Here is a 19,204-nt window from a genome sequence, read left to right as displayed (position 1 = left end):
GCCACAGAATGAAAGTTTCTCTGAAGGCCAAGCTCACCACAAACCCTAGAGATGGACATTGAATAAAAGCATAAATAAATTTCTGAGTGGAAATACGAGTATATTTTATCAGTTTTAATGAAGAAGTTACTAATCATTATCATATTGTTTTAACTATACCATGTAATATAACTTTTTCTCTAATTTGGAAACAGGGCAGACAGAAAGTCAAGTCAACCAGGAAGTAAATTCATCAAGTTTTTCTGACAAGTCATGAACTTCCAGAAGTCCGTGTAGCTGTGCTGGCTGAGGGGCTGGAGGCCCCGGGGGGGGCACATCGGCTCCCCTCTGGATATGCAGTCCCTTGGTTAGTTATGGCTCTTTTGGGGAATTCAGAGGGATGTGGAAGTAATAGGGAAATGAGCCTAGAGCATTTGATAGTCAGGGCACCCAGAGGGTCTAGGAGTTGACGCTCAGTCTGTCCCATTAACCACAATGACCGCTGCCTGCATGCCTCAGGAAGGCAGAAGAGGGCATCTGAGCCCCAGAACTCCAATTAATCAGTGTCTAGGAAACAATAAAAGAATCAATAGGAAAGGGTTCTGGCTTAAGATGATGTCTGGCTGGGAGCCTCCTGATGCTGTCTCTCCCAGCTTCCCACTAAAACCGTTAATGGATTAAAATGCTCTTTGGAAGCTTCCACCAGCTCCATAAACCTCACTGTCACACCATGTGATGTATGTCCTCTATCAGGTTTGCCATTAGTTGAAATGACGACACGGTCTGCAAATATGAGGGTGGACTGGGGGCCTAAAGCAAGCAGAGCAAGCCTTGAACACCCCATGTCAGGAAGATGCCCCCAAAGGGCCTGTGCCCACCAACGGTGGTACGCCTCCAGTGCATGTGTCCGGTACACGAAGTTGACAGGGACAGTAGTGGTCCAAAGGCCCAGCTAAACTGGCAAGGAGAGCAACAACGAAACCCAAGAATCAAGGGTTTCTAATTCAAACTGACCGACCTGGGATGCCTGCCTCCTCTCTAGTTCCCCAGATAAGTATTTACCTCTTTGCTTCACCCCCTGCAGCAAGCTGGGAGGCATAAGGCCCCCAGGCAAAGCTGGAAGGGAGGGAGGCTATTGTTGGGAGAGCCTTCAGACCCAGAGTCCTTTGAATCCTTCTCTTAGAAATAACTATGGAGCCCTGGAGATGGCAGGAGGCCAGAATAGGACTGAAAACACTCACTCTGTCATGTCCTCTGTGTCCCGTATCAAAGAGTCCCCTCCCCAACCCTGTGGAGCTTCCCCATGAGGACTACCCACCCACAGGCCCAGAATAGACCAGAGGGTTCCACAGGAGTCCCCGGTCCTCTGTGCTCAGGGTCTTCATAGAAAGAGCGCTTATTGTGACCAGCCTCACTAAAGTGAAAATCTAACTGGGCCATTATTTCAAAGTACCTAAGAAAACACAGAAAAAGATGAAAATCCACCAAACCCCCTGAAAGCTAAGCCTGAAGGACACACTATTTAGAAAAAACAACAAAAACAAAACAACCAAAAAACCCAAAACCAACCAGGCAAAGAAAATTCTAAGGCAAATGGACAAAGAACAACCTCTCCGGGCTTGAACTCTGGACACGTGAAAGGTTCCCTCTCCACATTCCCTGACTCAGATACCCTGGCACCAACAAGATTTTCAGGCATCCAACTGTTTTCCTGGCAGTTGCTGATCAGTGAGGTGATGGGAATGCTGGTCAGCCCTAGTTCTCTCTCAAAAGGAAGAGTATAAGGTCAGAGATATGAAAGTGATGAGAAAGAATATGATAGATATGGGAGACAAAGACCAGAGGATCTGGCATATAAGTTATAAGTACTGATATAATAGAAGAAAAAAGTTCAGAATTGAAAAAAAAAACCTATATATATAAAAACTGAAACAACTTACTGCATTTCAGGGGGGAAAAGTCCATTAAAAGAAAAGCCTACAATTATATGCTTCCTGACACAGTCTTGAAATACAAGGGTAAGGGGGAAAATCCACAAGCACCTAGAAAAACAATTGGTTACCTACAAAGGAACCAATAATAGACTGTTTCAGACTTCTCTGCTACAGCAACAGATGTCAAAGACAGTACTATAGGAGATTTAAAAAAACTAACAAATACTACAATAAAGTGACACAAAACAGGTAAAAATAAAGGGACCATCAAAAGTATGCCAAGGCAAATATAAACAAAAAGATAAATAGAGCCATAACATGATCAAAGTAGAAGCCAAGGAAAAGGATATTCTTTTGGACAAAAAGGATCATTTTGTAGGTCATTTTACATGGATTAAAGGCATAATCCATAATGAAGATATAGCTATAAAAACATGTATACTTTGAAAAGCGTTTCAAGATATTCAAAGCAAAAGCTATCAGAAACAGAGAGAAATGAACAGAAATAAAATACAGTGGGAGACATTAATTCTTTATAAAATCAAAAACAATAAATGAGGATGAAGATTAAATACTATGTCCCAGAGATAGAGTCTACACCCATATATCATTTAAGTATGATATTATTAGGGCACAAAGAAAATCTCAATAAATCCCCAACATAGACATTAAGTAGGCTACATTGTCTAAACATAATGCAATAAAACTAGACATTATCAGCAAATCTTCAAAAGAATACAAATTCCAATGCTTAGAAATGAGAAAACACACTCTCGGAGTGTGTTTATTTTATTTTAGAATAAAAATAAAACCAAAACAGCAACTGCAAACTACCTAGAAATTAACAATAAAGGAAATACTACATGTCAAAACTTATGGAATAAGACCAAATTTATACTCAGAGAAAAAAATTCATAGTCTTAAATGCCTTTATTATTGAATTAAATATGAAAATAATCAAATCCATTTTATTCTATTGTAGAAAAACATAAAGAACAAAATAAACCAAAGAAGAGTTATGGAAAAGAATTAATGAGTATAAAAACAAAATCAGTAAATCAGAAAACAAGAAAGTTAGTAGAACCAATATGTAAATCCAAGAATTGGCTTATGTGAGAAGATCTATGAGGAAACCAACATCTGGATTGGCCAATAAAGAGGAAGTGGGAATACACAGCATCAGGAATGAGAATGGGATGTCATAGCCACAGTAGAAGGTTTAAGTAATAAAAATAATATTGTAAATCAGGCTAATAATTTTTTAAAGGCACATGAAATGGATTATTTTATATAAAATATGACCAAAATTTACTCAAGAAGCAGCTAAATAAAATTTTAAGAACTTTAAATGAAACAAAAAAAATGTTATCCAAATATTCCATATCTGGATAGCTTTATAAGTGAATAATAAATCTTAAAAGAGCAGAGACTTCCTATCTAATTTAAACTCCATTAGGGCAAAGAAATGGGTGGGGATCACCCTGATTCATCTTAGGAAATTATAGTCTTAATACCAATACTAAACAAAGGCTGCCCAAAAAGTGAACTGCTTTTTATCATGTGTATGGATGCAAAAATTAATAAAATTCCAGCAAATCAAACCCAGAAGAGTATTTTTAAAAGAATGCATCAAAACCATGAATGATTTATTTCAGGAATGAAAAAAAGAGTTCAATATTCAGAAATCTATTAATATAATTCACCACATCAAGGAAAGAAAAATCAATAAATACCCAAAATGCATTTTATAAAATTCAATATCCATTTCTGAGAAAAACCCATATCGAACTAGAATACAAAGATATTTTCTCAACATGATAAAGAGTAACTGTCTCAAACTCTTGTGGTAAAAAAATTTCCATTGAAGTCAGAAACAAGACAAGGATGATTACTCTCTAATCTATTATTAAACATTGTTCTGAGAGTTCTAACGGATGCAATGAGAAAACTGGAAAAATAAACCAAAGGGTAAATGTTGGATTGAAGGATGCAAAATGACCATTATTTGCTGATTATGTGATTTTTCTATATACAAAGCCCCAAAGAATTGAGAACATACCAGAATTTAAGAGTCCAGTAAGCGGCTAGTTTAAATAATATATAAATACATATATCTCCAACGATTTCCCTAGATGACAGCTATAACCAGAAAAAAAGTTGAATGGAGAATCACTTAAAATGACAAAGTTACATAAAATTTCCAGGATAAACTTAACAAGAAATTAGTAAGGACTATAAGAAAATAACTACTAGCTTTTCTGATGGACATTTAAAAAGATTTAAATAAATAGAAGACACACATCATTTCTGAAAAGATTTAAAATTCATTCATGCACATATTTTTTAAGCACCTGTTATATGCCAGGTGCTACTTTTCTAAGTCCAGGACACTACTCTAATGGTGAACAAAACATACATATATCCTCCCTGCCACGGAGTTTACATGCTAATATAAAGTTGTACATTTATAAATTCTCCACCAAATTAATCTATTCATTTAATGTAATCCCAATCAAAATCCCAAAAGGAATTTTTTGAGGTGGATGGAGAGACCTGACAAAATACTTCTAAAGTCATTTTAAAGAATCAACTTAAACAATGGTTGAGAAAAATTGGCAAATGAATAATTAAGGGTATTTTATTGGATGATAAAACATAGGGAAGGTGTTTCTAAGTATGCAATCAAAAGCAGAAAACACAAAGGAAAATAATAATGGATTCAACTACATGGAAATTAAAGAATTCTGCAACACAAAGATATCATGAACAAAATTAAAAGGCAAAGGAGACACTGGAAAAAAATCTGCAATGTATCTGACAGATAGTAGGGAACTAGCCTTACTTTATGATTTTTAAATCTGTAAGAAAAGAATATGCAAGTAGAAAAATTGGCAAAGGATGTGACAGGCAATTTAGTACAAAAAGAAAATCATACCCAATATGTATATGAAAATATATTCAATCTCTATAGTAATCAAATGCAGATTAAAACACAAAGTACTATTCATCACCCATCATATCATGAGGATGAAACAAATGGTAACACAGACTACAGATCAGGGTGGAGGAAATGGGTACTCTTGCATTTCTGGTAGGAATGTAAATTCATTCCATCTTTCTCCAGGGTAATTTGGCATTATGCATTGCTGCCTTTAAAACATGCGTATAATTCAGTCTAGCAATTCTACTTCTAGTAATTTATCTTAAGAAAATAGTCATGGATATACTCGCAGATTTATTTACAAGGATGTTTATTGCATTGTCATTCATAATAGCAAAAAGTTGGAAACCACCTAAAAGTCCAAAAATGGGAAACTGATTAAATAAACTGTGGCATATTCAGCAATGTACAGAAGAGTATACATCCACCAAAAATTATGCTATAGAACCATATTTTATTATGTGAAAAATTAGTCAAGATATGCTAAGGCTATTAAATTTGTATGTATAATGCGATTCCACTTTTTTTGGCATAGTCTGTATATGTTAAGAGAAAAAGGCTGGAAGGATATACACCAAAATATTGATAATAGTAATTTCTTGGGTGTAAGAACACAGTACAGTAATTTTTATTACCCTTTCTCAACTATTTTCCTAATTTTCAACTATAGTCCTATATTCATCTTGCTGAGGGGAAGTATTTTTCGATGTCTGTTTCTTAAAGGTTGTGGGCAGAGCTTCAGAGCCAAGGAAGATGTGTTCGTGCCTAGCCCTGGCTGCTCTTGGCCCTTGTCTACGGAGTCAGATTGGCCCGTCCAGTGGGGTGAGGAGACAATGGCTCCAATGGCCTCCCATCTGCCCCCCCCCACTCCATCTCCAAGGGAGTGACGCCAGGGGATTGAGGGAAGATCAGCCTTAGGGCTGGATGCTGTGAGGACACAAGGATTTTCTTAGGTTCTGTGCCCATAGCTCGAGTAACAGAGAGCAGAACCCTAACTCTCCACTGTCCACTCCTGGGCCTCAAGCAGCGGCTGTGCAATGGTGCAAGGGACCTTGAGTTGCAAAGCTCTTCCCTCCATGCTAATCCGCTTACGAGGGGTGGGGGTGGAGGGACCATACATAGGCCGCCCTGCCTCTCATTGCAGTGACACGGTGTCATCCTCCGCCCGCCCCCAGCAGAACCCGAACTGGGTTCTCCCTTAAGTCTCCACCACCCCCTGCCCTCCGATTTCTGGGCATCAGGGGTAATCCTCCTGGGCTCTTTAAATCGCAGCAGCATCAGAAGCAGAGGCAGGTATCTCTCTGGCTGCGGCCCAGCTCCCCCAGGTCTGTTAATGCAGCTGCAGCGCTCACTGCGTAGGCCGGCGGCAACCAAGCCGCTTCTGACTGCGCCTTTCCCTCCCCCACTTCCACTACCTCTGCTCCTGGCAGCTCCCCAGCTCCCCCACGTACTCATGGAAGATGTTGGGAAGACTGCGTGGGAGGTGCTGGCCATGAAGTCCGCGATCTGCCGCAGGGCCCAGATGTTGGAGGAGTTGTTCCCCTTCTTCATCTGCTCCTGGATGAGGCCTTCCAGCTCCTCCCTGAAAGACTGAAGCAGGCCCCCGAGTCGCTGGTCCTCCCAGTGTGCCTCTTGTGGAAGACAGAGGGCCCCTCTCCCAAGTGCCCACCCCTAGCCCTTGGGTCAGCTAGGCTAGGACCACATGTGGGATATCTAGGTCCCAGGGGGCACCGGGCAATCCCACTGGGACCTCAGGAGCCTCCCCAGACTGCTGTGTGGGGAGCAGTAAGGAGATGCTGGGAATGAATCCTGTTCCTTTGCCTCATGGGCAATACTCCAGACTCCTGGTCCTTCCTGTGTCTCAGGGATAGCCTAGACCCCCTCCCCTGCCCATCCAGCAGACATGGCAGGACTTCACTTTAGTAATTAAAAGACTTTTTAAAAAGCAGAATTGAATGAAAAAGTATGCCATCTTTCCTGTCCGCTAGCCAGGCCGATGGCTCTTCTGGGCCTCAGTTTCTTCATATTCAGGATTTGATGACCTCAGAGGTCACTTCCACTTCTGATGTCCCGCTACTCTAAGCCGGGCTTTTCAGACCATCAGGCCACAAATAGGGCATGCCTGTCCACCAGGTGGCAGCAGGGAACACTCAGGAGGAAATGGGGAGCCACTTAGGTGTTGGGGAATCTACAAAAGGACAGAAGAAGCATGACCTCCTCCTGTCCCCATCTCCTGCCTGAGAATAGAGTCCCATCCTTCAGGCCCCCAAACTTGGGTTGGTACTAACTCTGCCACTTCTCCTACCACACCTGCCATCCCTTCTAGTCTCCCTCAGAGTTTCTGTCATCCCAACGTTTTTAGCAGCTGCCATTTTCCTCCAGACTCCCCAACATGGTGTCACCTGTCACCAAGACCTCGGGCCCATCCCCCTTAGCACTCCTCTGTGAGGCCCGAGCATTCACAGTGTGCTCTCAACCAGGGTCTCAGAAAAGCCGGGTAGTGGCTGAGGCAGAGCTCATCCTGGCAGGTACCTGGAGATGCCAGCTCCGCCCCTGAGCTTCCCAACACTTAGGATCATGCACTGTTGCCTGCGGACCCCCCACCTTTACTGCCCTGAGACTCCCCCTTGCCTCTGTCCACACTGCTCTTCCTCCCCCTCCGAGGGCCTGCACCACCCTCCTGCTTCACTGGTCCAGTAGGCCCACCCTCCACCCTCCATCCTCAACGCACCACCTGCCTCAAGGAAGAGCTCTGTGTCCACGCCAGGCAGGCGCCAGCTGACCTCCAGACTCCAGCCACGGCTGGGTGATCCGGTCTTGCCCGCTGTGCCCTCCACTCCCCCACCTCCTGGGGTTTTCAAAGCCTTATTTGCCAGGATGGAGTTCTTTGTGGCGTTCAGAAAAGGGAGCCCCAACCCTCCCACGTGGCGCCCCCCGGTGGCCGCTGGTTTACTCGAATTGTTACAGCTTTCGGTGAAGAGGGAAAGGAAGACTGGAAAGTGAGGCTCAAGAAGGGGCACAAGAAACTGAGGCGGGGCTCCTGCCTCTCAGACCCACCTCCTCCCGGCACCGAGCCAAACCACTGCATATAAACCAGGCTTTGCCCTCCGCCAGTGCTAGGGAAAGACACACACCCATGTTGCCAGAGCATCTTGCTCGGAGAGCTGAAAATTGCTCCGACCCTGAGCCAGCGGAAGCGGAGTTATTTATCTTTCAGGTTCACCGGCTGAATCAGCGTCCCCCTCATCTCCCCTCGCCACACCCTCTGCTGCCTCCTTTCTCCTCCCCCGCCCCGCCGGGGCAGACCCCGCTCACCGGGCTCTGCAGGATCATGGTGACACGCTTCTTCTTCTCCATCAGGTTGAAGTCCTGCCGCAGGTCCGCTGCACGGTTGCGAAGGCGCAGGTACTCGGGGTCGTCCTCGGAGAAACGATCGAAGTACTGCTGCCCCTGCGCGGACGGCGGGGAGGCGGCCTCGGGGACAGGCTCTTCACTCATTGTCCTGGTGGGTTTACAATCCACTCCTGGAATCCTGCAGAGAAAAAAGGAGGGTACTCCCAGTCGGGGTACGCGCCTCCTAAGGCAGAGGGCTTGGATTCGGGGAGATTCGCGGTGGGAGGCGGCTCTTCCCTGGAGGGTGTGAGCGGGGCAGCGGGTTGGAGGGCTGGGCACCGCGGCTGCCGGCCTGTAGGGCGTCCAACGAAGTGAAAATGTGTCACCGGCTCGGGGTCCCCCGCCCTTCCCTGCCTGACCCGCCCGGCTTCGGCGGCCACACTCGGGTTCAAGTAGACGGGTCCTCCAGTACGAGCGCGACCTGCAAACCTCTGGGGGCATCTTGTGATGCTTATCTACACAGTGTAAAGCTATTCACTGGGAATTCGTACTTGATCTAAAATGTAAACCCTCTAAGAAGCCTCCTAAACACATTCGGTGGGAAATCCACAAAACTGAAAAGAGAACGGGTAACTTCTAAAAGGCGGGAAACGCTTTGAGCAGTGCTTTTCTTCACAACTTTGACTTTGCTCTCGCCTCTGGAAAAGAATTACTGGTGAATCGGTTTCTGTAAAACATGTCTCACTGGAGAATCAGATTCTTATTCTAAGTTTAAAAGAGGTGTGCAATTTTTATTAATGGAAAATAAGTTTCTCCTAAACCCCAGTAAATAAATATTGAGAAACAGTGAAAGAATAAACACCGGGCTTCCCTGGTGGCGCAGTGGTTGAGAGTCCGCCTGCCGATGCAGGGGACACGGGTTCGTGCCCTGGTCTGGGAAGATCCCACATGCCGCGGAGCGGCTGGACCCGTGAGCCATGGCCGCTGGGCCTGCGCGTCTGGAGCCTGTGCTCCGCAACGGGAGAGGCCGCAGCAGTGAGAGGCCTGCGTACAGCAAAAAAAAAAAAAAAAAAAAGAAGGCAAGTGCCTTGACTGAACAATAATTAATTTTTGAACACAAGTACGGAGATACCAACGAAAGAGCTTTACCTGGAGTCAGAGCACCTGGCTTTCATCCTTAACCTGACCCTCCCTCACTTTGCCTCTGGGGTCTCCATTCCAGAAGGAGATGGAGCCTCTCTTGTTCTCTCAGAGCAGCTGCTGGCCTCCCCAGATCTGATCTGCTCTGACCCCTCAGCTGATCCTGTTAGCCCAAGCCTTAGCCTTCATTCCAGCCAACAGCTCATTACGAAAGAGGCCTTGCTGACAACCAGGAAAGCATATTCTTGTTGTCCATGAGCTGTCTGTGATCTCTTCTTCCAGCTTCTGTCAGCACTTTACCCTCCACCTTATAGCTCCTCTGAGTGGGGTGGGCATGAGAAATGGGAGTCCATCCCATCAGCCCAGAACACTCAGGTGATTGACTGATTGATTGATTTTATTATTATTATTTGCATTCTCCTTTGGATAAGGCAAGTAACAAGTTCAGGGGAAGACACATGGACAAGGTCCTTCGAGGGTCAGCTGAAGCTCTGAACCCTCGGCCTGGAGCAGGGATCTCAATCTTGGGTGCACGTTGGAATCATCTGGAGAACTTTGAAAAATACTGATATCAGAGATTCTAATATTATTAGTCCAGGGTGTGACCTCATCATCAGGATTTTTAAAAGTTCTCTGGGTGATTCTAATGGGAAGCCGGGTTGAAATACCACTGGCTAGATGTCAGTTGCTGTATCATGCAACAGAAGGCATCCATTCCAGGTGCTGGCCATCTCTAGCAAGTCTGCCAAGGTGGCACTGCCTCCCATGGCTGTCCAGGCCTCCTCCTCCCACTGTATTCACCTGCTGCCACCACACACTTGACCTGGGGCAGCAAGAGGGCTCCAAGTGCCACCACCACCTGCCTTTACAAGTTTACAAAACCATGACGTCTGATCTTAATTCCGTCACTAATTAGTCAGCTCCTTGTGAAAGCCCTCACCAGATCTCCCCCAATTAGCACCACCCTTACCAGCCATGTCGATGGGATAGAGGATGGAGAAGGGAAGAAGGAGTCACCTTGCAGTGGCAGCCAAAAACAAACAAACAAACCAACGGTCTCTAAGGAAATATTTTGAGACATATTTGGCAGGTTGCTAAAGTGTTTGAGGTTGTACTTAGTGACATGTAAAGGCAGATTCTTCATCTAAGTGAAGAGTGATTGAGTCCATCAGGGATGTTTCTGGTTGAATTAGCTCTGGACTAAAGTCAGCATCTGCAATGTTGCCCCAGTTCTGACATTCTCTGGTTCATGGACTTGGGCGAGTAATTTCCCTCTTTGGGTGTCACTTTGTCCATTCCTAAATTGGGGAGTGGACAGAATGGACCTCTGGGGCCCCTTCCAGTTCTGACACTATATGGAGAGAGACAGACTCATGTAGAAAAGGCAGAAGGATGGAGGATCTAGGTTTCCTGGAGCAAGAGACCTTCTTCCTGCATCTCCCCAGTTCCTCTTCCTCAAGCCAAATGCTGAAAGAGAAACATCTGCAAAGAGCACATATGACCTACTGACTGTTACCTTGTGGTTTCAAGTCTATCCCATGCACATGGGATGAGTTAAGAATACTTCACCCCCATCGTGCTCCCAAACAGCTTCATCTCTGGAACTTGGGAAGAGAGAAGAGACCGCAAGGTCAAACATAATGGGAATGCAACGGAGCCATGCAGACATGGGGTCACCACCCAGGTTCTTCTGGGAAGACACCGCTGCAGACCAAAATTCTTCCAGAGGCATCGCCCCCCTGCATCCGTCCCCTTTAATTCTCTTGGGCACCTTCACACCCCCGAATCTTTGATGTTATTTTTAAAATAGCAACAAGCAACCCCCCAATGGATACACTGGATGTGGGCGTGGAGATCCCTGTGCCTCTCGCAACGCCAAATCCCACTAGCTCCAGAACCACCTGAGCTGTCAGCTTCTCTGGGACCAGCACAGCCTGGTACTGAACCCTCCTGGACTCAATCCTTTTCATCCAGGCAGGAAAAAGCTGGTCCTCTCTCTTCCCTTTGGAGTGGCTGCACTTCCCAGGAATCAGGCTGTGAAGTCTCTGAAGTAGCTCTGGCCCACGAAGCATGAGGAACGAAGACCTTCCAGGCCCGATGGACAGGAACCTCCAGGCCTGCCTTCACTCGTTAGAGCCCAGCCCCACAGTGCTGCTCCAGAGGTGCTCAGATGGGGGAGGGGGTAGAAAATGGAAGCTCTGACTCCCTCACCACGACAGCTGGGGCCTGGGCAAACTCTTCGGTTTTGTGAACCAAAGGCATTCTTCTGTGCTCCTTCTTTCCCTTCCCAAAATGTTGGGAGGTGGTCAAAGTTGTGTGCAGCACAGCTTAGTGGTTAAAACCAAGGACTCTGGAACCAGACCATGAGTTCAAATCTTAGCTATGCCCCTTATTAGCTGTGTGATCTTGGGCAAGTTACCTAACCTCTCTGTGCCTCAGCTTCCCCATATATTAAACAGGGATTGCAACTATTTAACTTCTCTTTAGGTTGTTGTGAGCATTGGGTGAGTTAATGTATGTGAAGTAGTTCAAAAAGCTCCTGGTGCATAGCAAGTGTTATCAGCATTTGCTCTTATTATGTGTCATTTAGGGGCTAGAATCATCGTAGCATGAGGAACTCGAGTAATGAGAGGCTTATGATTCAATTGTAAACAGGTGCACACCAAATAACTGTAATTATATGTCTTAGTCCCCAAACTAATTCAATTTTGAACTATATTAACAAAAAGAAAATCCAGAAAGAGACTGACGAGAATGCCTCGTTCTCTGACCAGATAGCGGGAACATGTCAACTGGGAGATCACAAAGGAAAAGGGGTAAGCAGGGTGCTAAAGATCACAGGATACCAGCGCTTGTGAGGCCAGGTGCGGCGTCATAAAGAACAGAAGGGGCCTCTGGCCCCAGGTCCTGGCACAGAGCTTCAAAAACACATGGGATTTCTAAAACGTCCAAAAGACATTAGGAGTGTCTTTTCTTAGTCATCGTGAGCCCCTTTCACCAAGTCTGAGTTTTTATGCAAATGTGGTGACTTACGGTGGGCACTTAGATATTTCAAGGGAGGGACTGGCCACTGAGAAAGACCAAGCACATGATTAGAAGGTTGGAACTTCACCCCCATCCCAACCACAGAGTGAGGAGGGGAGAGGGGCTGGGGATTGCATCCAATCAAGTGGCAAATGACTGAATCAGTTGTGCCTGGTAATAAGGCACACCCCCTTTAAAGAACCCTGGACAGTGAGGCCGGGGGAGCTTCCTGGTTGGTGAGCACAGTGCTGGGCTGGATGGGGGCGTGGAAGCTCTGCACCACGCCCTCCACCCCCAGACCCTACCCTGCTTTTGTCTGGCTATTCCTGAGTTGGATCTTTTATAATAAAACTGCAATTGCCGTTATAGCGCTTTCAGTGAGTTCGGTGAGTTATTCTAGGGAATTATAGAAACTGAAAGGGAGGTTGTGGGAACCCCCAAATTTACAGTCAAGTTGGTCGGAAGTGCAGATGGCCTGGGGTTCACACCTGTAGCTGGCCTCTGAAGAGGGCGGAGCCTTGTTCATGACTTTGCCTTTTCTTACGTGCCCTTTTAACTCAGGGTAGTGTCAGAACGGGTTGAACTGTAGGACATTCAATTGGTGTCAGAGAATTGGTGATGGAATAACACCAAGCAACTTCTATTTGTGATTTATTTTCATTCCCAGGACCACTCTATGAGGCAGACATTATTGTCCCAGCTTTACAGATTAAAAAAAACTGAATCAGAGAGGTTAACTAACTTGCTGAAGATCACACAGATTAATAGTGGAGTCAGGATTTCAACCAGGCCTGTCTCTGGCCCCAGATCCTGCATTCCTCCACTCCAATTGTCCCTAAGTATCTGCTGGACTGCCATGTGGAAGAGGGATTAGGCTGATTCCTTAGAGCCTCGGGGGCCAGAACCAGGAAGCAAGTGGTTACTGCAGGCAGGCAGGCAGGCAGATTCTAGCCAAGGGTGCAAGGGTGAGCCTTCCACCAGCAGGAGCTGCTCAGTAACGAGAAGGTGGAACAGGCTGCCTCATTAGGTGGTGAGCTCTCTCCTTGGAGTCAGGGTGACTACAGGATGCTATAGTGGGGCTTCTGCCCTGCTCGGGGTTGGACCGGTGACCTCTAAGGTCCTTCTGATTCCATGGTAGCTCCTTTGCTTATTGAAGTGTAGTTGATTTACAATGTTATGCCCATCTCTGCTGTACAGCAAAATGACTCAGTTTTAGACATATATACATTCTTTTTTAATATTCTTTTCCATTATGATTTATCCCAGGAGATTGGATATAGTTCCCTGTGCTATACATTAGGACCTTGTTGTTTATCCGTTCTAAATGTAATAGTTTTCATCTGCTCACCCCAAACTCCCAGTCCACTCCTCTCCCTCCCTCCTCCCCCTTGGTAACCACAAGTCTGATCTCTACATGTCTGTGAGTCTGTTTCTGTTTTGTAGATGAGTTCATTTGTATCATATTTTAGATTCCATATATAAGTGATAGCATATGGTATTTGTCTTTCTCTTTCTGGCTTACTTCACTTAGCATGATAATCTCTAGTTGCACATGGTAGCTCTGGAGTCAGCAGGATCGGGGCAGTTCATGGCGATGACCTGAGTGTCTGGAAGCTCATCCTGGTGAGATGGACCCAATCAAAAAGTGTGTCTCACCCCCCCATCACCACTGAAAACTACCGACTAATTACCAGGAGGCTGGAGCAGCCTTGCCCCAGGCTGCCTCTTCTCAGCGCTCAGCCTGCACACTCCGTTCCACTCCCAGGGTCACCGATTGCATCTACAGGATCTCAAGCATCCGGGTAGAAACTGGAAGACACAAAACACAACAGATATCAGGGTGTTGTCTGCGCCACCATGACTCTTCACCCTGTTTCTGCAGCACCATTAGTTCGCTGATTTATTTTAAGGACTGCTGGGAAATGCTTGAAAATGAACTGAAGCTGAATTTTTTATTTTAAAAGTAAATTGTGTCTACAAAAAGGTAAAGAAAGCTTCATTATCTTTACAATCAGGATCAAAGTTCCTTTCAAAGAGAGGAATTGGGAAATCCCTTTGCTGAGTGTTGGCCAAGGGAGCCCAGAGGAGGGCGGCTGCTCTGTCCGGTGCAGGGAGCAGAATGTGGAACTCCGCGCAAGCCCAGAAAGCACACGCTGCTGGGCTAGAAGGGATTGGCCCCTTCCTGACACCCCCCAGAATACGTCACTAACAGCTACCAAACTCACAGATGCTGGTGTGACTGATTTTTGGATGCAGCCCAAAGAGGCAGAAGAAGCCCAAAGAATCTCAAACCCCAGGAAAGTGGGAGGGTTTCGAAGTTACACAGACCATGAATTGGTGGATTCAAGACAATGTCACCTACTGTTCAAGGGGAAGAAAGGCCCCAGCTAATACCTGGGTAACAGGTCATAAAGTACTACTGAAGGAGGAATGTAAAGTTGTTAATGTCTTATTAAGAAGGGCGAGTTACTAGTCCAAAACTCCTGGGGACCAAGGTCATCAAAGAGTTAATCATCAAAATGCTTTAGAATAAAAGACAAGTGATAGTTTTTTGTTTTTCACTTGGGTGCCTGTTGTTTAGACCCAGGGATGCTTGTCTCACCCAGAGCCAGTGTCCCATCCCCACCCCCACCCCCACCCCCTCTGTGGCTCTGAGGGCCTGGCCCTGCCTGTCCTGCCTCACCAGCAGCTCAGCTCCACCCCAGACCCCATACTGCCCAGAGAGCAGCACTTGGGAAGACTAGTCTCACCCAGGAGGGGCAAGGAGAATTCGTCTCAGCAGGTCCAGTGTGTGTGAGGGAAACCAAGATGCTGCGTGGCCCCTGAGGCGCAGCTGCCTTCTCAGCCCTGCTGGGCACTCGGGGCTCAGCATTCCAGTGCTGAGAGGGCCCCTGAGCTCAGTCCCAATGGTCATGCCTCTAGCTAGGGACCTGGCAGTCGCTTTCGAAAGCTCTTCTCTATGCTCTATGTGTGCAGCTGCCAGCTGGGGCTCTCCTCCCATGGGCCTCATTTTTAGCTAGAACAGAGTCACTGCCACCACTTAATGCTGCTTCTGTCCACTGCCTACCAATATGGGAGCCCTCCCTGGGGGGTTTGCTGACATACATCTGGATGCCCTTCTTTCTATGGGTGGCCACTGACCCGCCTTAAAGACCAATCCTGCAGCCAGATAAGTTGTCTTACATGAAGCTCCAGCTCCCTCCCCTTCACCGACAGCCCCTGCCACAGAGATGTGAGGTTGTCCCGTCCCTGTTAAGGCTTGGATTTTCAGAGTCTGAGCTATTTCTTGTGTCCACGGAGAGAACTAAACTTTTGTCCCCAGAAGGAACCTATGCCATTCAGGTAAGAAGAGAGACATCTGTCCCACAGAGAAGTATACACTGAATGCTGAATAATTCCTTCCTGATCTCCATCAGTGTTGAAATTCTACCATTAGTGTTCCATTCCTTGGGTTATAGCATTAACCCCTGATTACAATGAAAATAGCCCTGAGAGGTATTGTAGGCAAAGGCATTATTTTAAACATTCTCCTGTGTTACCAAATCGGTCAAATCTCTGATTGCAGTCAGGCTGGGCAGAGCCAGGAAAGGTACCAGATCAGCAAAAGAGGTCTGACGCCAGGGTCACTCAGGAGGGTCCAGCACCAGCTGCGGTCCTGGGTGGGCCTCGGGGGATCCTGGCCTGACAGAACCCTCTGAGCTGTGCCTGCTGTGGTTTTGAGGCCAGGATCATGATACACGGAGGCCTTGGCTTCCCCAGCACGTGCTTCAAGAGGCGAGCTCACCCAAGCTTCCAGCCACCTAGGCCCCGTGGGCAGAGCTGAGAAGCAAGGGCTGCCCCATGTAGTGAGAATGCCAGACCCCTCCACCTCGGGGCCACCTGCTCGCTACTCTCAGTGCACAACCAAGCCGGCTGGAAGGCAGGAGTTGGGACACGAGATTTCAGCCCCAGCCGGCTGCTCACTAGACTGTGGCCTTTGCCCACCTGTATGTCCCACAGCCACCTTGAAAATAACCCGTCGGAGCAGACCATCACTCTGGCCAACCCTGCACCAGAGCCTCCTTCCTCCAGCCAGCGTCTCCTTCCTGCCCCCCACCCAGCTGGCCACCCACCAAGGGCCCCAGAAGGCAGCCTTGTCTCCTCCCTCTTCATGCCCTGTGTACCTACTCTGTCACCAAATTCTCTGGTTTTGTGTCCTAAATATCGCCCCACCCAGAGTACCACGCCCCGAGTCAAGCCAGTGTCATCCCCATCCCTTTCATGGTCTCTGCCTAGCCTTTCCTCTCTCATACCCTCCAGCCAGTCAGTAGCCAGAGTCACTACAATGCAAATCTGGCTCATGTCCGTCATTGCCCTGTATCCCCCCCTCCACCCAACTCATCCATGGCTCCCCGGCACCTGAGGCGGCGTTCCTGCACCTTTTTTTCTAATTTCTGCTCCTCTATCCAAAATTTAGACTGTATTACAAGAGTGACAGCTATCCTTTTTATATTATCAAATCAAATGTTAACTCTGATTTTGTTCTTTTAAACCAAATGTGTGGCCCATGTAGGAAATTCAAACCAGCCCATCCCCGACCAGGGCACCGGGGATCATGTCTTTCTCCCTCTGGCCACTCCCTTCCTCTTGAGGACGGCACCCTGCAGAATGAAGTCCCTCCCAGCTGGTACACAAAGCCCCATGGGCCTCCCAGTGCCTGCCCCCACCCTCCCTGCCTACCACTGGTGCTCTGGGGGCTATTCCCAGGACCCAGAAGGCACCAGGCTGGTCCCCGTCTTTGTCCTTGCTGGTCTCTTCCTGGAGCACGCTTTCTTCTTTGCCATCATCTCCCTTCGGCTCAGGTTGTCCTCTCCTCCCAGAAGCCTTCCCTCCACACCCCTGTCCCTTACGCTCTCCCATCACCGTTACCCTCCTCTTTCATTCCACTTATAATCCGACGGCAACAATCTATTACCGTGAGCTCCTAGCAGGCAGGGCCTGTGTCTTTGCCATTTCTCTATTCCTTGTGTTGCTATAGGGCCTGGTGCCAGGTAGGTGCTGAATAAATGTTATTTGAACTAAAACTCAACTAACGGTGAATTGGGAGGAGTTAGGATGGCAGGGCAGCACCGTCCCGGCCCTGGGGTCCCAGAGGTGAGTCAGGCCCTAGGGGAGTCCAGGGAACAGCGTGGGAGACAGACCCCTGAGCAGCGCATTTCAGGGTAAGCTGATAATGGGGCGTGCGTGGCAGGACCCTAGAGCCTAGATCACCTCCTCTAAAATAACAGCTTCTTTTGTTATGTAACCCAAATGGCTGGGCCTGCTCGGGCAGCCGTTCTTCTTGCCTATTTTGAGACAGAATTCCAGTAATTGATTGGAGCTCTAACAAAGCCAACTCCACAATATAGCACCGACTGTGGCCACACGGAGGAGAAGGTAATAGACACCCTTGGCTCAGCCCCGCCCCCTTATCCATCCCTCTCACCTCGTCCCTCCAGTAGCTCCTCCTCTGCCCCAACCCCCAACACAGGACCCTCAGCTGCCCGCTCAGGGCAGCCCTGGAACTCCCTCTGGGCATCTCCAGTTTGCACCCTCACACTCTTGAGACTACTCAGCAAAGACTCTGCTGGGATTCACCCTCCTAGGAGAGCAGCCGGGGATCACCAATCATGAACGACGCTCCCTGTCACAGGTCATTTTCTTCCCTGTCCCACTGAAGACCACGTATGTGTCACCAGTGGAGTATGAAATCACTTTTCTGCGGGTCGTTCCTTGTAGCTACAAAAGGAACGAAGGTCGCGAAGAGGATGCTCAAGTTGCCTGACTTTTGGTTAAAGTCTGTTTCAGCCCCGTGAGCCCACAACGGAGCCGAGTGCCCGTCTCCTGCCACTTCAGTGGGAGGTGTCCCGACGGGAGCCGACAGTCTGTATCACACGCACCCCAAGCCCGAAGCAGAAAGACGTGGCAAGTGGTCCTTGCGCAGATGCTCCCGCTGCTGCCATGGGCACGGCCACCCCCTGGGTGGTGCCAGCCTCTGAAGCCCCAGGCCCCCAGCCCCACAGGTCAGCTCCAGACAAGGACAGCACGGCATTTGCTTCAAGCCCGAGACTTAAAGTCAGAGCCCAAACTCACCGATCCCTGAATGAAACTTCCAAAAGTGAGGGAGGAGCTGGCCAAGGCCCTGCTGCCGTTACTTTGCAGAGTAAATGGAGACCGTTGAACAAGGGACCGGACCACACCCTGCCTGGTCTGTTCAGATAAAGAGAAAGCTCATGCCCCTGGGTGGTGGGATTACGGCTGGAGTTTATCAACAGCTTCTTCACGTACTTCTGAATTTTCCACAGTTCTGCATAAGGCATTAACTGCTGTGACCACTTAGGATGAAGATAGTTTCAAAGAAGAAAGGGCAAAGGAGGAAGGAGAGAGTCTCCCTCTGTCCATCTCCGGAGACCCCCTTGGCTGGAAGAATCCTTTAACCCCCTGACTGCTGCAGGCCTAAGAAGGAAGACATTATTCAATCTAAAAAATTGGGGCTGTTAAACCCAAATAGGTATTGGAGCCGTGGCCAGCCCTTCTCATCAGTGCTGCGGTGAAAGGCCCATCATCCTGGTTTTCAGGTGAGGACACTGAGGCTCAGGAAATGGAGTGACTTGATCAGGACCACAGAGCTATTGGGAATCATCGCATTACCGAGCGATACATACATAGATCATTACAACACCGGGGGTGGGGGACAGTGCTCCAGTACAGGCTCGTGAACCACGGGGCTCCGGGGAGGTCTCAAGCCTGATGCGCCAGCATGAGCTCTAACACACTTGCCAGGTATCCCTGCCACCAGTCACCAAACCATGCGGACCTCATGCGTTCGGTGAAA

The 19,204-nt window shown here is 47.7% G+C and overlaps 1 protein-coding gene across 3 annotated transcripts in view; it reads right to left on the bottom strand.

Moving 5' to 3' along the window:
- Window positions 1-19,204, bottom strand: part of ADD2 (adducin 2) — a gene marked incomplete at its 3' end in the record, with an annotated part of 104,913 nt that overhangs the window by 28,818 nt on the left and 56,891 nt on the right. For 2 of the 3 annotated variants that reach the window (XM_079940912.1, XM_079940913.1), the window contains exons 1-2: window positions 8,170-8,704; window positions 6,306-6,444 (exon numbers count right to left, since the gene is read on the bottom strand). In XM_079940912.1, the coding sequence (XP_079797038.1) occupies window positions 6,306-6,444; window positions 8,170-8,688 (658 nt within the window). In that variant the 5' untranslated portion in view covers window positions 8,689-8,704. Of the gene's footprint in view, window positions 1-6,305; window positions 6,445-8,169; window positions 8,705-14,042; window positions 14,161-19,204 lie in introns of those variants that run through there. The other variant, XM_079940914.1, reaches the window with a different exon arrangement.

The sequence above is a fragment of the Stenella coeruleoalba genome (assembly GCF_951394435.1).
Source record: "Stenella coeruleoalba genome assembly, chromosome: 13".
NCBI classification, from domain to species: Eukaryota; Metazoa; Chordata; class Mammalia; order Artiodactyla; family Delphinidae; genus Stenella; species Stenella coeruleoalba.
The sequence above is the reverse complement of the archived record's forward strand: the minus strand, read 5'-3'. Positions and strand labels throughout refer to the sequence as shown.